The sequence below is a fragment of the Opisthorchis viverrini genome, assembly GCF_000715545.1.
Source record: "Opisthorchis viverrini unplaced genomic scaffold opera_v5_310, whole genome shotgun sequence".
In the NCBI taxonomy this organism is placed as follows: domain Eukaryota; kingdom Metazoa; phylum Platyhelminthes; class Trematoda; order Opisthorchiida; family Opisthorchiidae; genus Opisthorchis; species Opisthorchis viverrini.
The window spans coordinates 584012-598947 of NW_008751966.1; the positions used below are offsets into that span (position 1 = coordinate 584012).

The window sequence follows — 14936 nt, forward strand, 5'->3', positions numbered from 1 at the left end:
AAAACCGAATACAGGATCCAAGCACAGTTGTTGAGCTTACGGCACCCTCCCTATTCAGACGCTACAAATTACTGATTTTGAAGTGTATAGGAGTTGATACCGTGTGTCACACCAGTGTTGGTATAGCCCCAAGATCACAAACTGAGGCTTCATTATTCAAATGAATACCTGTAATAGCCAACTTTATGCTGTCCCGCTTTCTACTCTGATTAAAATGTGTACTAGGTGAAATACTAAACACTTTCTCTGTCGTGTCAATCATTGCGCTAACGAACTGTAGCTCCGCCTCATTGAAATACACCTTCAACAGAGAACTTCGCACTTGCTCGTCCACCACAAATGGCTCGGAAATAGTCATTGTAGCAGAGCATTTCAATGCACAGGTAGGGTGCCTAAGTCCAGAAACACCGCGTTGTTTCGTTTAGACTGAAAACCAAACGCAGTGAAAGTGATAATGTTTTTGTCAACTTTGTACTCAACACCACTTGTTTTTCAACAGTACTTGGTTAAGAAGCAGTAGACATCGTTCTTTTATTTGATATTCCTCTAACGCTGAGCGGTATCGGAGTCAAATGGACCACATCAACGTCAACTAACGACGGCTTGGTTCAATCCCTGATTTTGATTATTTCGGAGTACAAACGTTAATTCCAAACACGCTCTTTTTCGGTGTTGGTTCTCATTAACTTTCGGCGGAAAACCCCCAGAAAAGATCTCCCATTTCAGTAGCAAAAGGTCATAAATCAGGAATACGTAACAAAACCTACTATGCCATGCATTGCAAGCAACCTTCCAGGGGGACAATGACCATAACCAGGGTGAGATAACCACAGCTATATGTGACGCCGGGACGTCCACCTGTGGAGCTTTCCAGCGGGTGCAAGAATTTTACTGGATCTCAGAACGATCAGTCTTGATTAAAGCGCCCTATACCTTCTGGTTTGGAGTACAATTTGGCTAGAAGACCGATTAGATTACAGCTTAAACGTAACATTGTGTGGACAAAGAGGCGTGGTAGCATAGAAAAACTTAAGAAGTGAAACAGACCAGTGCGGCTGGAAATGAACGGAGACTGTTCCAGCTGATTCGCAAGAAAAGCCTCCCGTGAGTTAATCGAAAATAAAACAGGAAATAAGATAATCCTCCAGTTCATTGGGTGGAATATTCTCAAAAGCAGTTTGGTTGGACCCCTGCCCCCTAAGCCAAAGATGTACAATTTGCTTACCTGTCTGGAAAACAGCAAATATCATTCAGATCACTGTTTGAATGTGTAATTTCCTTCGAGCAGTGGATTGTTGGCTAAAGCAGTGGAGATAACCGTGACTCTGGTGTTTCTCATTGCCCCTTAACGGTCTGTTTACACTGTGTAGTGCTTTTAAGCAACGAACCAAAAGTGCAACTCTTTTCTCAGTGCATTTCTTGAAGCAGCGTAGAACATGGTGTCTGCTGGATAGTGTCTTCTTATCGTGACAGACAAACAAATCGTGCAGGTGAATGCAAGTGTTATGCTGTCAAATAATTCGCTCTTTTAGCAAAGCTTAAAACATCACTTGAACTAACTAATTAGCTGTTTCAAAAAGATAAATAAAGTGGAATGCTAATTAGTAATGACCTCGAGGTCAGTTGCAAAGTCCTCGATTAGAAACCGGTATCTGGCACATGCTGGACTTCAGTCATCGCAAACCAACGTGGTTACAGTCAACAAGTGTGCTAATGATGAGCTTACGATAATGTGAGACATCCTGAGTTTTGTAGAATCACATATAGTGTCTTGCAGAAGGAGTGATTTTTTCCCAGCTACTGTCATAAAATGTTGCCAATTTATAATTTAAAAAAATGCACCATACACTAGAGCAATACCCAAATGAATCGAGCACTCAGCTCGTGGTTGCAATTAAAAGTAGTACCGCTGATAAACGCCGCGGATAACTTTGATCAAGGCTGATGACTGCTAGAAACTGTGATTATCGCATTAGAGAATAGACTGTGTGATGGAATTTCAGCTTTTTCTCCCAACAGCTTAACCAATAGTGGACTAAACCTTATGGATCGCCAAGTCAAATCCGAAAATATAGCGATCCCCTAACAAACCTTTCAAAAGAAAGACCGCTCTGTGGGGGGAGTCTTCAATAAGCACTTTGCGCCAGATTTAAAAACTATTTTCTCTTTCCAATGAGGTCGAGTCCCACCTTGTTTCTTCTCACGATGAGAGATTTTACTTTGAAAGGAAGATGATGAGTCGTATAACGTGCAGAACCATAAAAATACGTTTTTTAGGCTAAAAAATAGTTTCCAATGACCTGAGTTTGGCATGCAAGCCAACGTAGTTGTTATTTTCAAACACACAAATTCTGAACAAATTCGAATCAACTATCTCATCTTAAAAGAACTTAGGCTCACCTTTACTGTAAAGGAATACATTAACCCGAATTTTACCTTCTAAATACTATTCCTTCGGCTCTTCGACTAAAACAATGCCATAGTTGGCAATTTTACAACATTCTCAATCATTTGTACGTCATAATAAATGGTGGTTTGCATGCATGTAAGAATAAGATCAACATTACATGAAGGATGTGAAGCCTAACATGTATGAAGAAGAGTGACCGCCTTGTTTGGAAAAAACTTAGCGTCCTTGAGGGGAAATATCAGGAACAGGTTGTCTGCGTCTTCAAACGGTATCAACTTAAACACACCTGATCTGAGTGAAGTGTCATCGGCCGCATCGAGTTCTGCGGACACAAATCAAGGGCAACGTGACAAACAAACTCCAATTAGACAGTCCTGCTGGGAAGCAATAGCAGATTCGTCAGTGTTATCGGTTACGTGTCACCTTCTAGAGGGTTGGACCGCATCTAAGGCTAATTTTGTGAGCCCTACACAGGATGGAGAGAAGCTCCAAATAATCAGATTAATGGCCGCTTCTTCGTCGTCGTCTTATGTACCGTTCCATACGAAAATTTTGAGACGAGGGTTGTGAGTAAAAACCTACTTCTTTAGTAGACGAGGTTTTGGCATGTAGAATTAACGTCCCAACCGTCTTAACCTGATATGTTTCTGCGCTGAGAATTTCGATCCATTCCCAAGTACTGACTGTGCTCCATTGTTCACAGAAAGACTATACTCAGCATACGCCTACACTAATTAAAAAAACACTGGCATAAATCTTTGAAGATATAATACAAGTGATTAATCTGCTGAGTCTCACCAAAGTGAGCTACAAAATACCAGTAACTTGAGCTTGAAAGAGAGTTTACCCTCCAACAATAGCTTAAGCAAAGACAAAACAACGTGTACGAATTGGCTGTTCAAAACTGTTCCCTTAGAATCTTGTTGAAGTCTTTGCCAATAGATGTGAACTTGCCCGGTCTTCCATAAAAAATACGACAAATCGTATTGTCTGAAAGGCCACCCCTTGTCAAAAACAAATTTTCACACCAAGCAGTGTCCCGATTTGAAGTTACATGGACCCAAATTATTCTATCTTGTTATTAATTAGACATTTGGTAAGGAGTTGATGTATTCAAACCATCTGTTTGTTGAAGAAAGATGGAAGTGAACTTTTAATATTGCAAAGGCACTGAAGTTGGGTGGAGTGTTTTCAGCGCAACCTAAAACGACTTACCGAGCGAAACTGAGCACATCGCTTATCGGAGATTTTGCCTCCAATGCCTTCGACCAGTAGGCGATAGCGGGTTCAACGAATTGTGTCTTGGATAGGGTGTAGGAATAGACAAATATAGGTTTGATCGAGAAGGAACACCGTGAAAAGTAAGTTTTGTATCCTTCTCTAAACGAATCCAGCCCACAGCCATTCGAACAAAAAAGACCCAAGGGATGATTTCAAAGCTTTACGTCTCTAGGGGGTAATCCTTATCTTTGGATTTAGGTTTCTCGCAGATCATACGGATATACTTGTGTGCTCAGACCAAATTCCCAAAGGATTCGGACAGAAAACAACTGCGTTGTGCGTGTTTTCTAGCACTACTTACCATGGTATCAAAGTGAGCCGTTATTCCAACTAGCTCTTCTGAGGTACAACAATATCTTTAGTAGTATAATCAGTGCAGTCCCACCTATCTATTCGGGCATACGCCTGCTCTTGGCTGTTCAATGTCTCCACTCCGTGAATGCGTGTCATAAATATTCACTAAAAGTAAACATTTCGGATGGTTGTCTCTAATTCTGACAGTCCGTATGGACACAGCACAGCAGGAAGCGACATCTAAATAACAAACTAATTGAGTACGTAAAACTTCAAACTGGGTTTGTAGAACCAGCTACGCACGCGGTTTCCTAGTTTAAAGATCCTGGGGTATACGAGATACGTCTTCATCTTTTTGTCAGGGATTGCAATCAGCCATATATTTGAATTTTGTGCTAGAATTAGCGGCGAGGCCTCCCAAATCGTGCTTACTTGGATGCTGTTATCAACAAACAAGGAAGGTTTCCTCTATATTAGATTATCGTGTATTCGAACAGGTTGGTCAAAGCTAAGACTAAATCTCACATGACAAACTGGGTTGCGATAGTTCCGAAAATAATGTAGATCTTTTCAGAAAGAAACCTGCCGTCTAGATCACTTGGTGAAAGAACGATAGTTGCAAACTTCAATTTTATATTTATTGTCACTGCTACGCACATGCATATTTACGGTGTTAGAGACATGCTGCCCTTATTTACCTGCATGTAAAAAAACAGCATTCCTTTTAAACGCAACCTCTCTTAATTTCAGATGCAAAATAAAGTTTACCGATGGTTTGTTCCAACTTAAGCTTCACCTCCCGTCTTAATCCTTTTAGGAACACTTTATTTAATATAATGAATGATTAAGGATGCTAGTCTGGCTTTAACATCACCCACTTTTGAATTCAGGAACCACTGAACACACGAATCCCATCGCCCAAATATAACTACGTGAGCCCGTCAAGAGCGATCATCCAGGTGCACCCAGTGTGATTCGATGTATTAGTGGAAACACGCTCTTCTGTCGTGTTCAGCGGTGAAATCTCAACACGCCCGGGGATGTGCACCACTGATGGATTGTAATACGAGGGACACAAATCCAGTGCTTCCTTACTTCGGTATGTACAAAAAACATTCACACCAGGACAAAAGGAGAGCCACTCAGACGGGGGCGATATAAATTCAAAATTTATCCTCCGAGGAATAGGACCAGCTGCTTAGTCAAATTTATTTTGAATTGGAGAGAGTACTTGAGTTACGCCAGCTATATCCAACATATTGTGAATTTATGAAGTGCCAAAACAACGAACCCACATCGCCTAAGGGTGATCTCGTCAATTGTCCGAACGAGTTTTATGTTCATCCGCACAAAGCCATACGGGTTTATCCAAATTATAAAACTGCTATGGTTATCGATGAATTTGCCCTACTAGGTACTACAGAGTCACGCAAACCAGGGGGTAGTGAACGTTGGATTGAGTGATATTGCGGGAAGTGTGGGCTGTGTCGTTTTAGTTAGTTTCAGGATAAAGTCTTGGGATACTCCCTGCGTCTAGCCTTAGACGTTCTTAAATATACCTTCATGCCGATACCATTGGTGCAGTTATCTCTAGTCCATAATCAATCCTACCAGTGTATAAATGCCATTCAGGCATCGCATTTCAGGATAAAGTCTTGGGATACTCCCTGAGTCTAGCCTTAGACGTTGTTAAATATACCTTCACGCCGATACCAGCTATTGGTACAGTTATCTCTAGTCCATAATCAATCCTATCAGTGTATAAATGCCATTCAGGCATCGCCAATCTTAAAAAACCGAAATTCGAAGTGTCACACGTGAATGTAGAATGGATAAATGTGAAGTTATTCGAAAATCTTCATAAGCTGATCACCGCACTTACAAACTACCAGACAAGACTTTCAACAAAAGCCCAAAATGTTGTAGTGCCCAAAGTTTGGGGCACTTCTACTAAGCTTCGTTACTGAGACGAAAAACTGGTCTGTCTGGTTGCATTTTCACCCCGGCCGATCAAATAAGTTAGAATCAGGTGACTTCTCACTGGGGAAACCATTTACACCATAAACAATACAAATGACGTTATTGCCTGACCATGTGAGCACCAATCAGTGAGAGTCGCAATAGAAGTTGTGGTGCGTAAGGGTTTGGGCAGTTGTTGTTTCACTTTTAATTGAGTGCACTAGGCGAGACGAACTAAAATCAAACAGTTGATCTGTTACCTCGGCAAGGTCTTTAATTGCAGTAACATTTTGTTGTCGGTGCAAAAAACGCTTTAATTGTAGATTCAGCTAGCCATATAGAAATATCGCACTTCAATAACTGCAGCGTTGCAGATCTAGTGGAAAGTGAGTATTTGGCCGTGGGTCTACGAGCTAAAAGTACCACTAAAGGTAACTTTGAGAGGACAGTTTTCTGGATGACGATTGTCTTAGGAGTAAAACAAGTCGGAGGTAGTTAGGGGGTAATCGTAGGAACCAAGCGTCAGAAAGGCTGTTGTTTCCAGATTCCTTACAAAATGTCTAGGTGAGGCTGTGAGCGGAAGGCCACCGAAATGTTTTCAGCACGCAAGCATATGTTCATTTCTGTTGTTCGTTTTTTTACTGACAGTGGCAGTGACCAAACGTGCGCACGGAAACATGCACCGAAAAAGTTTCACAGGATCATTATCGCGAGAGTGGAATATACAAAAGGTACCGATTAATAACACTTGTTGTACCATAATTAAAGGCGTACCATTCAGTCATTCATTACAAAAGGTGAAGGAAAAACATTGAAGAATTGATGGTTCACATTTGCTTCACCAACAGTGATGCAATCCGTTTTTTAAGCTAGATTTTAGTTAAGTAAGTTGTGTTGGTCTGCTGAAGGGTTATTCTCTACTAACACCATTTAGACTTAAAGTTCAGAACATTATGCTGTAGCAAAAACAAGAACATTTTGGCCACATTTCTTCACACCAAAGGATGAGCGTCATTAAACTTACTTTTAGAGCCGCACTCTGAGCAGCGTTCTCGAAGGCCAGAGTGTAGTATGGAGTGATGCGTAAACTTCCGACCGATAAGAATTCTGAATTCACATGCATTACACGCTCAGCAACTTCCTGCAAAACATATAGAACCTAAAACACAACACTTACAATGGTCTGATTCAAAGGAGTTCTGCATATATGACAGTCAGATGTCACAGGTTTACACAGTATTTCGATTATGCATACTGATAATAACGCAGACCGCATTGTGTGTGTTGTCCTTATCAGAATGTTTGCAACAGCGTCGCTCTCTAAAAAATAATAGAAAAACATGCTGATTTCCTTGGTGGGAAATCTTACTCTCTGTTAAATTTATCATCTCTATCAGAGAATCCGGCGGGAAAAAGAACGCTCATCTAGTACAGTAAGATTTGTCTCAAAGTAAGCCGAATGGATCGCTTGTTTAGATTACAACATCCTTTACATTGGGACTGAGTTTAACATATCTAGCAGTTTTCAGTTGTACGCGATTTCTCCAAAAAATTTATATAAAAAATGCAATTGATTTCCATTCCCGGGGAATTTTATTTACCGTTTTTCCCGGCGTTACGCTAAACGAAGCTCTATGTCATTCTAATAGCGACAAATCTTAACTATAGCATTTTTTGCGACGCGGAAAGCCAGGTGCAGTTCCCCAATCGAATGAAATGCTTGTTCTTTCCCTCAGTTTAATATGAGAGACTTTAGGCATCCCGATCTTATACTGGATATATATTGGCCATCAGTGAACTTCCCAGTTATCGCTGGAACTTTTAACTTGGAATGCATTAGAGTAGGTTTCAAATGCGCCGGCGGGTTTTCCTTACTCAATTTTCTGCTTTGTAAGATGACAAATTTGGTTCCTCTTGAACGATGGTTTCTTTCGCCAAATACTCGGATTTTGGTGTAGTTTTATTACGTCTTACTTGGATAATTTATCCACTAGTTAAATGAGCGAAGAATAAGCGTTGCAGACTCCGTTGCAATTACATGGTCCAAAACTCTGGAAGCTATGGCAAACTCCGTCATTTTGAAAACGCCGTCTGACGCTCGAAAAAAATGAAAACTGTCTAATTGAACGAGAGGCCAAATAAGTGAGTGAGTGAAGTTGGCCGTTCTTGGTAGATGGTCCTAAAGGAGAGTCCACAAATTGCAAAGCCAAGAGCTGGAGACTTTCACAGGTGACAATTATCAAGCGGAAGGCACCAGTCAATTACCATACATATAAATGGTTCTGAGTGAGCCCCAGCTGGAGTCGCTATGGCCCGATGTTCATAATCAATCCCATCACTAGGAGTGTGAACATCGAACCTGAACATCATGAGATCAAATCCGGGTATGTCCATTTGATGTGTCCCAACCAGAACACAGACCACTTTTGCAACTCAGCAACGAAACGTCTCAACATTAGCACAGAAAAACGACGTACTAAATAACGGTTTCCAACTGCGTACCCATTGCCATTGATTGTTGTAAGGCTGACTGTTGTGCAGGATCAGAGAGTTACAGCCTGTCATGACTAAATGGAAAAGCTAAAAATCATAAACAGCTAGACCGGCCTTAATGACACTGCCGAACGAGGTGGTTCAGTAGAAGAAATCTGAGTAGAATCTTGAAATCTCCTAAGTTGTCTTGTACACGCTTTTTCAAATATTGCAGTCATAACGTATTGCATTTTCTTATGTTTTGACACTTGCCATGGGTGTGTATTGAGATTCAACCTTGAGTACCTACCTTAAAATAATAGCTTAAAAATTAACGCATTTGTTTTTCGAACCAGGATAACGTTTCCCGCAGCTTTTCGTCCAGCTTGCAAAGCATTTATGCCTTGTAATACTAACTGGAAAGAGTGAGTGAATTTTCGATAAAAAAACAGAAACTCGATATGGTTTGTCTTCACATCGAAAGGACGGAAACTGCGTGTTTCTGGTTAATTTAGTCGCTATTCTATTATAAATGAAGTCATGCAGCATGGACATTGTTTTTCACTCAAACGTTTGGTGAAAACAAATAAAGTTGTGGTCCATTCTCAGGGATTCGGAATCTGCGACAGCGCAGAACAGTACCAACAACGCTACAGCAAGCTACCAAATGAAAGGAAATGAAAGGCATGCACATATTATCTTCTTCAGGACAGATTTGCACTAAGGAAAGGGTTTAAGTGGTCTTCTGTTTGCCCCATGCCACGATGTCATTATGTCAGTTTTACCTACAAAGTAAAGCATCTCTTGCTCTCCATCGTTCTATTCTTGATTTGTCAGTCTGGTCCATCCATGATACGAACAGTCGGAGACTCGGCCTTTAGTTCTGATGAAATACCGTTATACTATTCAATATCAGCGACTGTAAAAATTCTATATTTCCCTTGAGGAACGTAATTTACTACTTAATCCCCACTAAAATAAGTTTAGCTTTTGTCAAGATGATGGCAGTCCACTACAAATAATAGAGAAAAGCTTGAGACGATTCGTTTGACTCCTACCAAGTTCAAGAAGCGGCGACAAACTTTGTGTGCCTCCAGAAGCCTATTGGAAGTAAAGTTTGATCACGACTATGGTCAGTTGCGCAAAACGCTGGGTTCCTACTGTCACCTCAACTCCTCTGCTTTTTTATTCCTTTGTATCTATCCGTTTTTAATAGAGATCGAGTTTCCAATGACTAATCCATGACTTCGTGTTTTGATATGAACCTCTACTCTTGCACTGGCACTGCTTTTGTTTGCACTGAGGTGCAAAATAGGTCATTATTCTTACAGATTTCAGAAAAGAGCCAGAGAAGCATCCACAACTCGAGCAATTAATGTTTAACAATTACGGGTAGTTCACTTGTTTGAACTAGTTCATTTCAGGTTAGATCACCTTATAAGTAAGGATGATCGGTCAGAATGTACTGCACGTTCCACTTTCCGGTGGTTAAAACTGTGGCAACTGAAAGCAATGTGCCTAAAGTACACACTGTTTATAGCTGACAAATTGACTGATTAATTGATTAAAAGAGGGACAAGGTTTAAATCACGCCAAGGACTACTGTACCACATCATAAATTAAAGTATATTGCCAATGAATTGCCCTGGGGCTGACTTAGATATTTGTGCAGTGATGATGGTGTCTAGCATTAGGATGATATTTCGCTTACTTGTCACAAACACTTAACAGGGAAACTAAAAATGCTCATGCGATTCATAACAGTGCTTATGGGATCATTTCGCATCGCAAACCTATTTTGGCGTAACAAGCGATCATTTCACATCCTCCAAAAAAAGGTTCCAAATTACTGGAAAGTCTTACTCACGGTTACCAAGTGAAAAGAACTTGTACCACAACTACCATTTCACTAGCCTTTTACACATGCGATACAGATAAGGAACTAACCCTATTAAGAGCGTAAGAATTTACTTAACTCAAAAACCATCAAATAATTAGAATATATATAAGCCTTGTTTTACACCCATGAAGAAAGTATTATGCTTTATTGTGAGTCATTATCTTGTTCTTGTTCTTCGCCATTCACAGCAGTAAACCCACCAAGAAGGCTGTTGAATATGGGCTTTTTCTCGCCTTTGAAGGTTACGCAAATCAAAACTTGATCATACTGAATAAAAAGCGTGGATTTTTTGATTCCTTATTTGATCAGCGATTTTACGCCTAAAATGCAAAACTGCCAAACATGGAGAAAGTCCGCCAAAACAATAGGAAACGAAAGTAGCACCTGGGGCGACCTGTAAATGGTTTATAGCTACAAACATAGAGAAAAAATTGATATGGTTGTTCTCTTTAGCCTATTTGACGGCTGCACTGTGTGTTAGTCGCCGGTTAATTGTGCTCTCATAGCCAAATATGCAACTCTGTTTCAAGTTGGCCTGAACATAAATATGACACTATTCCACAGATTTGCAAATCGCCGGTCACTGTTTAGTCCACTACTTTTCACGGTGTCCTCAAAATTATTTATCATAGACTACTGACAAGGCAATGAAGTGGGAGTTATCATTCTTGCCATCAGAAGTGCAACACTATTATTGACATTGTAATTAAACTGTTTTGCAACCAGAGTTTGTTCAGTTACATTTATTGCTTCATATTGAAAAAACGATGGAAGGTAGAGTGGTCATGGCGCTAGTCTAACTCATGAATCCTAAGCAGTCTACACCTCCAAACGCTCAATGACTATCCAAAAATGAATTGCAAGTAAGAACACCGCTGATATAGATTACTTGCCGTTGTCTGTAGGGTTTCCTGGCAAGTGCTAAGAAGTCACAAAAACTCTATCCTGGAGTTCGGACTGCACCACAAGACAAGAAGTCTCGATAACTTCTTTCACATCCTTCTGCAAAGCCACACGCCGTCCAATTAGCAGTTTGCACCATTATGAAGAGGGCATAAAGAAAATTGCTCGTTTTAGAAGACGGAATATGGTATACGGAGCATATCGTATCACACCGCATCAGAGCTGTACCTTTATAAATTATCCATATCATTGACATAAAGGCGCCATATGAGTTTTTAATCTGAAAGCCTGTGTGGTAGGGATACGTGAAACTCGTGCTTAGCTGCAATAAAACACGTATTAAGCGCAAACTGTGTGCATCCGGCTGCTTTCATAACCTGTTGCTATTAATTGTTCGTAACATTCCGCTAGTATGCTAAAAAGAAGATAAAACGCATTTATCTTGCACTATCAGGGCGAATGAGGTGTCGTTTCCCGCAAAAAAGACGATCAAGGCTCCTATCAGCCAAACTAATGACATTTTAGGATAGCGCGAGCGCTGTTACACTGATAAACAATTTTAATCATTAAATTGTCAATAAAAAGCTACACTGTAATGACACGAGTCAGAAACAAAGCGCCAGATGAGACAAAAGCAAAGTTGACCGACATGGTCAAATTCAGCTTACTGAAGATGTTGAGTAGTGATGAGCAGTTAGTGAGGATGGATGCAGTGTTATTTAGATAAGGATGTATGAGGCAGTTCCCCTTCGGCAAAAGCAGGAACAGTTTTCTGCCAACTCTCAAGATATATATATATATATATATAGATAGATATGAATGACCTTGTCCTCATGCCTGAGTAGTAAAGCAATCAAACGTTAAATACCTTGTCAGAGAAAGGTGGCTCAGTGTCTAGAGCTGACTGACGGGCTGGTCCGTGGTTCAACTCCGACTTTTCCCTCTCAGCTTCTGTCTAGGCTTGGGCAACCTGGCTCCGACCGAGCCCTCGTTCTTCCTTCTGGTAGCATGGCAGTTAGTACCAAACGGGGTGCTACAGCTGAACTTTTTTCACCAACCTTGTCAGAATAAAATCCATCCGCTCCTCTAGAACCAGCGGACTAAACCATCCTACTCCAAACCTGCCTAGACTCCTGAAAAAGTCAATGGGAATGACAGGAGATCCTTTTTGTCAAGTCATGGTTTTATGTTGATGACAAAACAATACTCTGGAGCCGTTTTCTTATCAGTCTGATCTGTGTGGTTGGCCGTAGGGAGTGTGGAGTTGTTAATTCTACTAAGATAAGCCAATTAAGATGCGAAAAATCAATGCTCTCTTAGAACACCCCCATTCAGATCTTTCTAAGGCTGGTAAAATGAATTGTGAAGTTGGATTCCAACAACAAGTTCAGTATTAGGTACATCAGATTTGGCAATATACTTACCATGGTTTTCCATGCACTTCGTTCACCTTCTGGCTTATAAAATTCAAGGGTAGCCCTCTTAGCTTAAAGAAGTAGGGGAGAGTAGCCGTCATCTCACCCACCGCTGTGGTCCTAGTCAATCCACTGTCATTGTTAAACTTCCATGGATCGCAAGGTTCGAGTGTTTGTTGCGCACTGGTAGGCTTAAATTTTGAGCAATAGCGACTGGTACTAAAGAAGTAATTTGTTCGGTGTCAAGTGCTTTAAACTGCGCACTGGTAGGCTTAAATTTTGAGCAACAGCGACTGCATGTGGTACTAAAGAAGCAATTTGTTCGGTGTCAAGTGCTTTAAAATGGTGTTTCTCATACTGGCCCCTGTCAGTGTAGTGCGACAAACCTTGTGTGATTTTAGCATATGGTTAGGTGGCTTAGAAGCTCAAGAAAGATTTATGCCCTTCTTTTTGGAATAAATTGCTGATTGAATGACTTCAGTATTCCTGGGGACATTACCCAAGAAACAGTGTAAATGCTGAAAATGTAAACACATGACCCGATCTAAAACGTTTCATTCATAATAGTGAGTGCTAAAAGCTTGTCTAAACCACAGAGTTGATGACTAATGCGGCTGTTGTCTAAGTTTGGTAATAGGACGCGTGCGATATTAAATTGCTTTAGTCTTGTTTCTCGTTTTTCATGATGCATTTGCGGTAAGCTTGTTGAGGTTCGCACCGCAGATAACAGGTATAATCCTCGAACAACCAGTAAACGAGCTACGTTAGTGTTCGTGCATTGAGATGTTGTGGGTCCTTGTCCAATCACATCAGGTTGTGAATGCTCAAAGCTGGTCATTTCTGAACAGGTAAAAGTCTGGCAGTGTGTTTTGTTGTTCCAAATTTATGCCTTAACAACTAAATTTGTGAGATTATTTTTAGTTCTCATCGGTTCCTGACGTCGGCCGACCTAACGGACCCGGAAACCACGTTAAAAATTAGGTATAATGATACGGTCTCTTGCGGGTGTCCAACTACACAAAATGAACAAAACGTCCTAGAGGGACAGTAGTACCTAGATGATCTGCCATATGAATGATCAAGCAAATCAGCAGATAATTCAATGAAGAGGCTAGCGCAAGAATGTCACTGGCATCGCGCCGTACGTGAGAAATCACAACTGTGTATGCCTTCAGCCGCTTCTATAATGGGATTTTATGCGCCAAAAATAATTACTCCTCGAAGTCACTACGTTAAATTCACCTACAATAAGCGGTCGTGGATATTTTGAGAACATTCAAAGGTCTGCAGTCCCTGATATTTCTCCTGGACTGCGACTGAATATTCAGCGTTCGGAATAGTTCCGATCTGAAGATTAACGCAGTGAAATAGTAATCCAGACAGAAAATCTCTTGCGTAGATTGCCAGTAAACGGTTACTCAGGTTGGACCCGGTTTGACCTTCTTCGTGTCGACCACACTGCAGAAACGTGTATCCATGTATGATGAAAACGGCATCTCCCGAAGCCGGGCTTCAGAAAAGCTGATGCTATCTCGGTCGGTCTCAAAGGCTGGGTTTCAAATTAAGCCCTATCGCCAGAAAAGCTGAGATTATTCGCATGTATGATAATCCTGTTTGCCTCCGCAGAAATTATGGACACCTTACCAGTTTTTTCCGCACAATTTAAACATCCAAATATGTTGCGTTCCTTACTTCGTGAGATCTGAGACCTCTGAAGAGCACAATAAAATTCGTCGTTCCTGCCGATCTTTCGGCGGGAAACCTGGACGTAATAAATATATCCTTTTTATCCGAGAGAAGCAAGATTTCAGTAGTCTAGGCGTCCTTAAGTTTTGTAGTTTATCAGTCCTGACCAAGTGGTCGGCATTCACTTCTGGCTGACTTGAATTAGTCACTTATCACCTTCCTTCCGAAGATCTGCATCAGTCTGTGTCCCCGTTTTAGTGTTTCTCTGACGGATTCTGGTGTGCGGCACAATTTTACACACCGCTAGTGAAGTGGTTAACGTGCTTTCTTCACTCCGTATATTTCCGGTTAGTTCTGTATGGGAGAATTCGTCACCTGAAGCGCAAGAGCGTTCCTTGAGATGAACTGTATTCCAAGTCTGCATAGACCCTGCAACTTTAGGGGTTTGTCACCCAGGGGTTTCCCACCTGGGTGCCAAACGCACTTTAACAAAGGATTTTGTGGCTGCCTTCTTAGGACTTTCTAAGTCTGGCGTTCTCATGTCGTGACTCTTCGGCTACCTTACCAGTATTCAGCGAGTATCTTATTAAGCTTCATGCTCTAAGTCGCCTTCCAC

The 14936-nt window shown here is 41.0% G+C and overlaps 1 protein-coding gene across 1 annotated transcript in view; it reads right to left on the minus strand.

The window, feature by feature from the left end:
- T265_09841 (hypothetical protein) overlaps window positions 1-14396 on the minus strand; it is a gene marked incomplete at both ends in the record, with an annotated part of 50661 nt that extends 36265 nt beyond the window's left edge. The window contains 3 exons of the mRNA XM_009176027.1: window positions 3626-3711; window positions 6969-7085; window positions 14327-14396. Of these exons, the coding sequence (XP_009174291.1) occupies window positions 3626-3711; window positions 6969-7067 (185 nt within the window). The remainder of the gene's footprint in view (window positions 1-3625; window positions 3712-6968; window positions 7086-14326) is intronic.
- Between the last annotated feature and the right edge of the window lie 540 nt (window positions 14397-14936).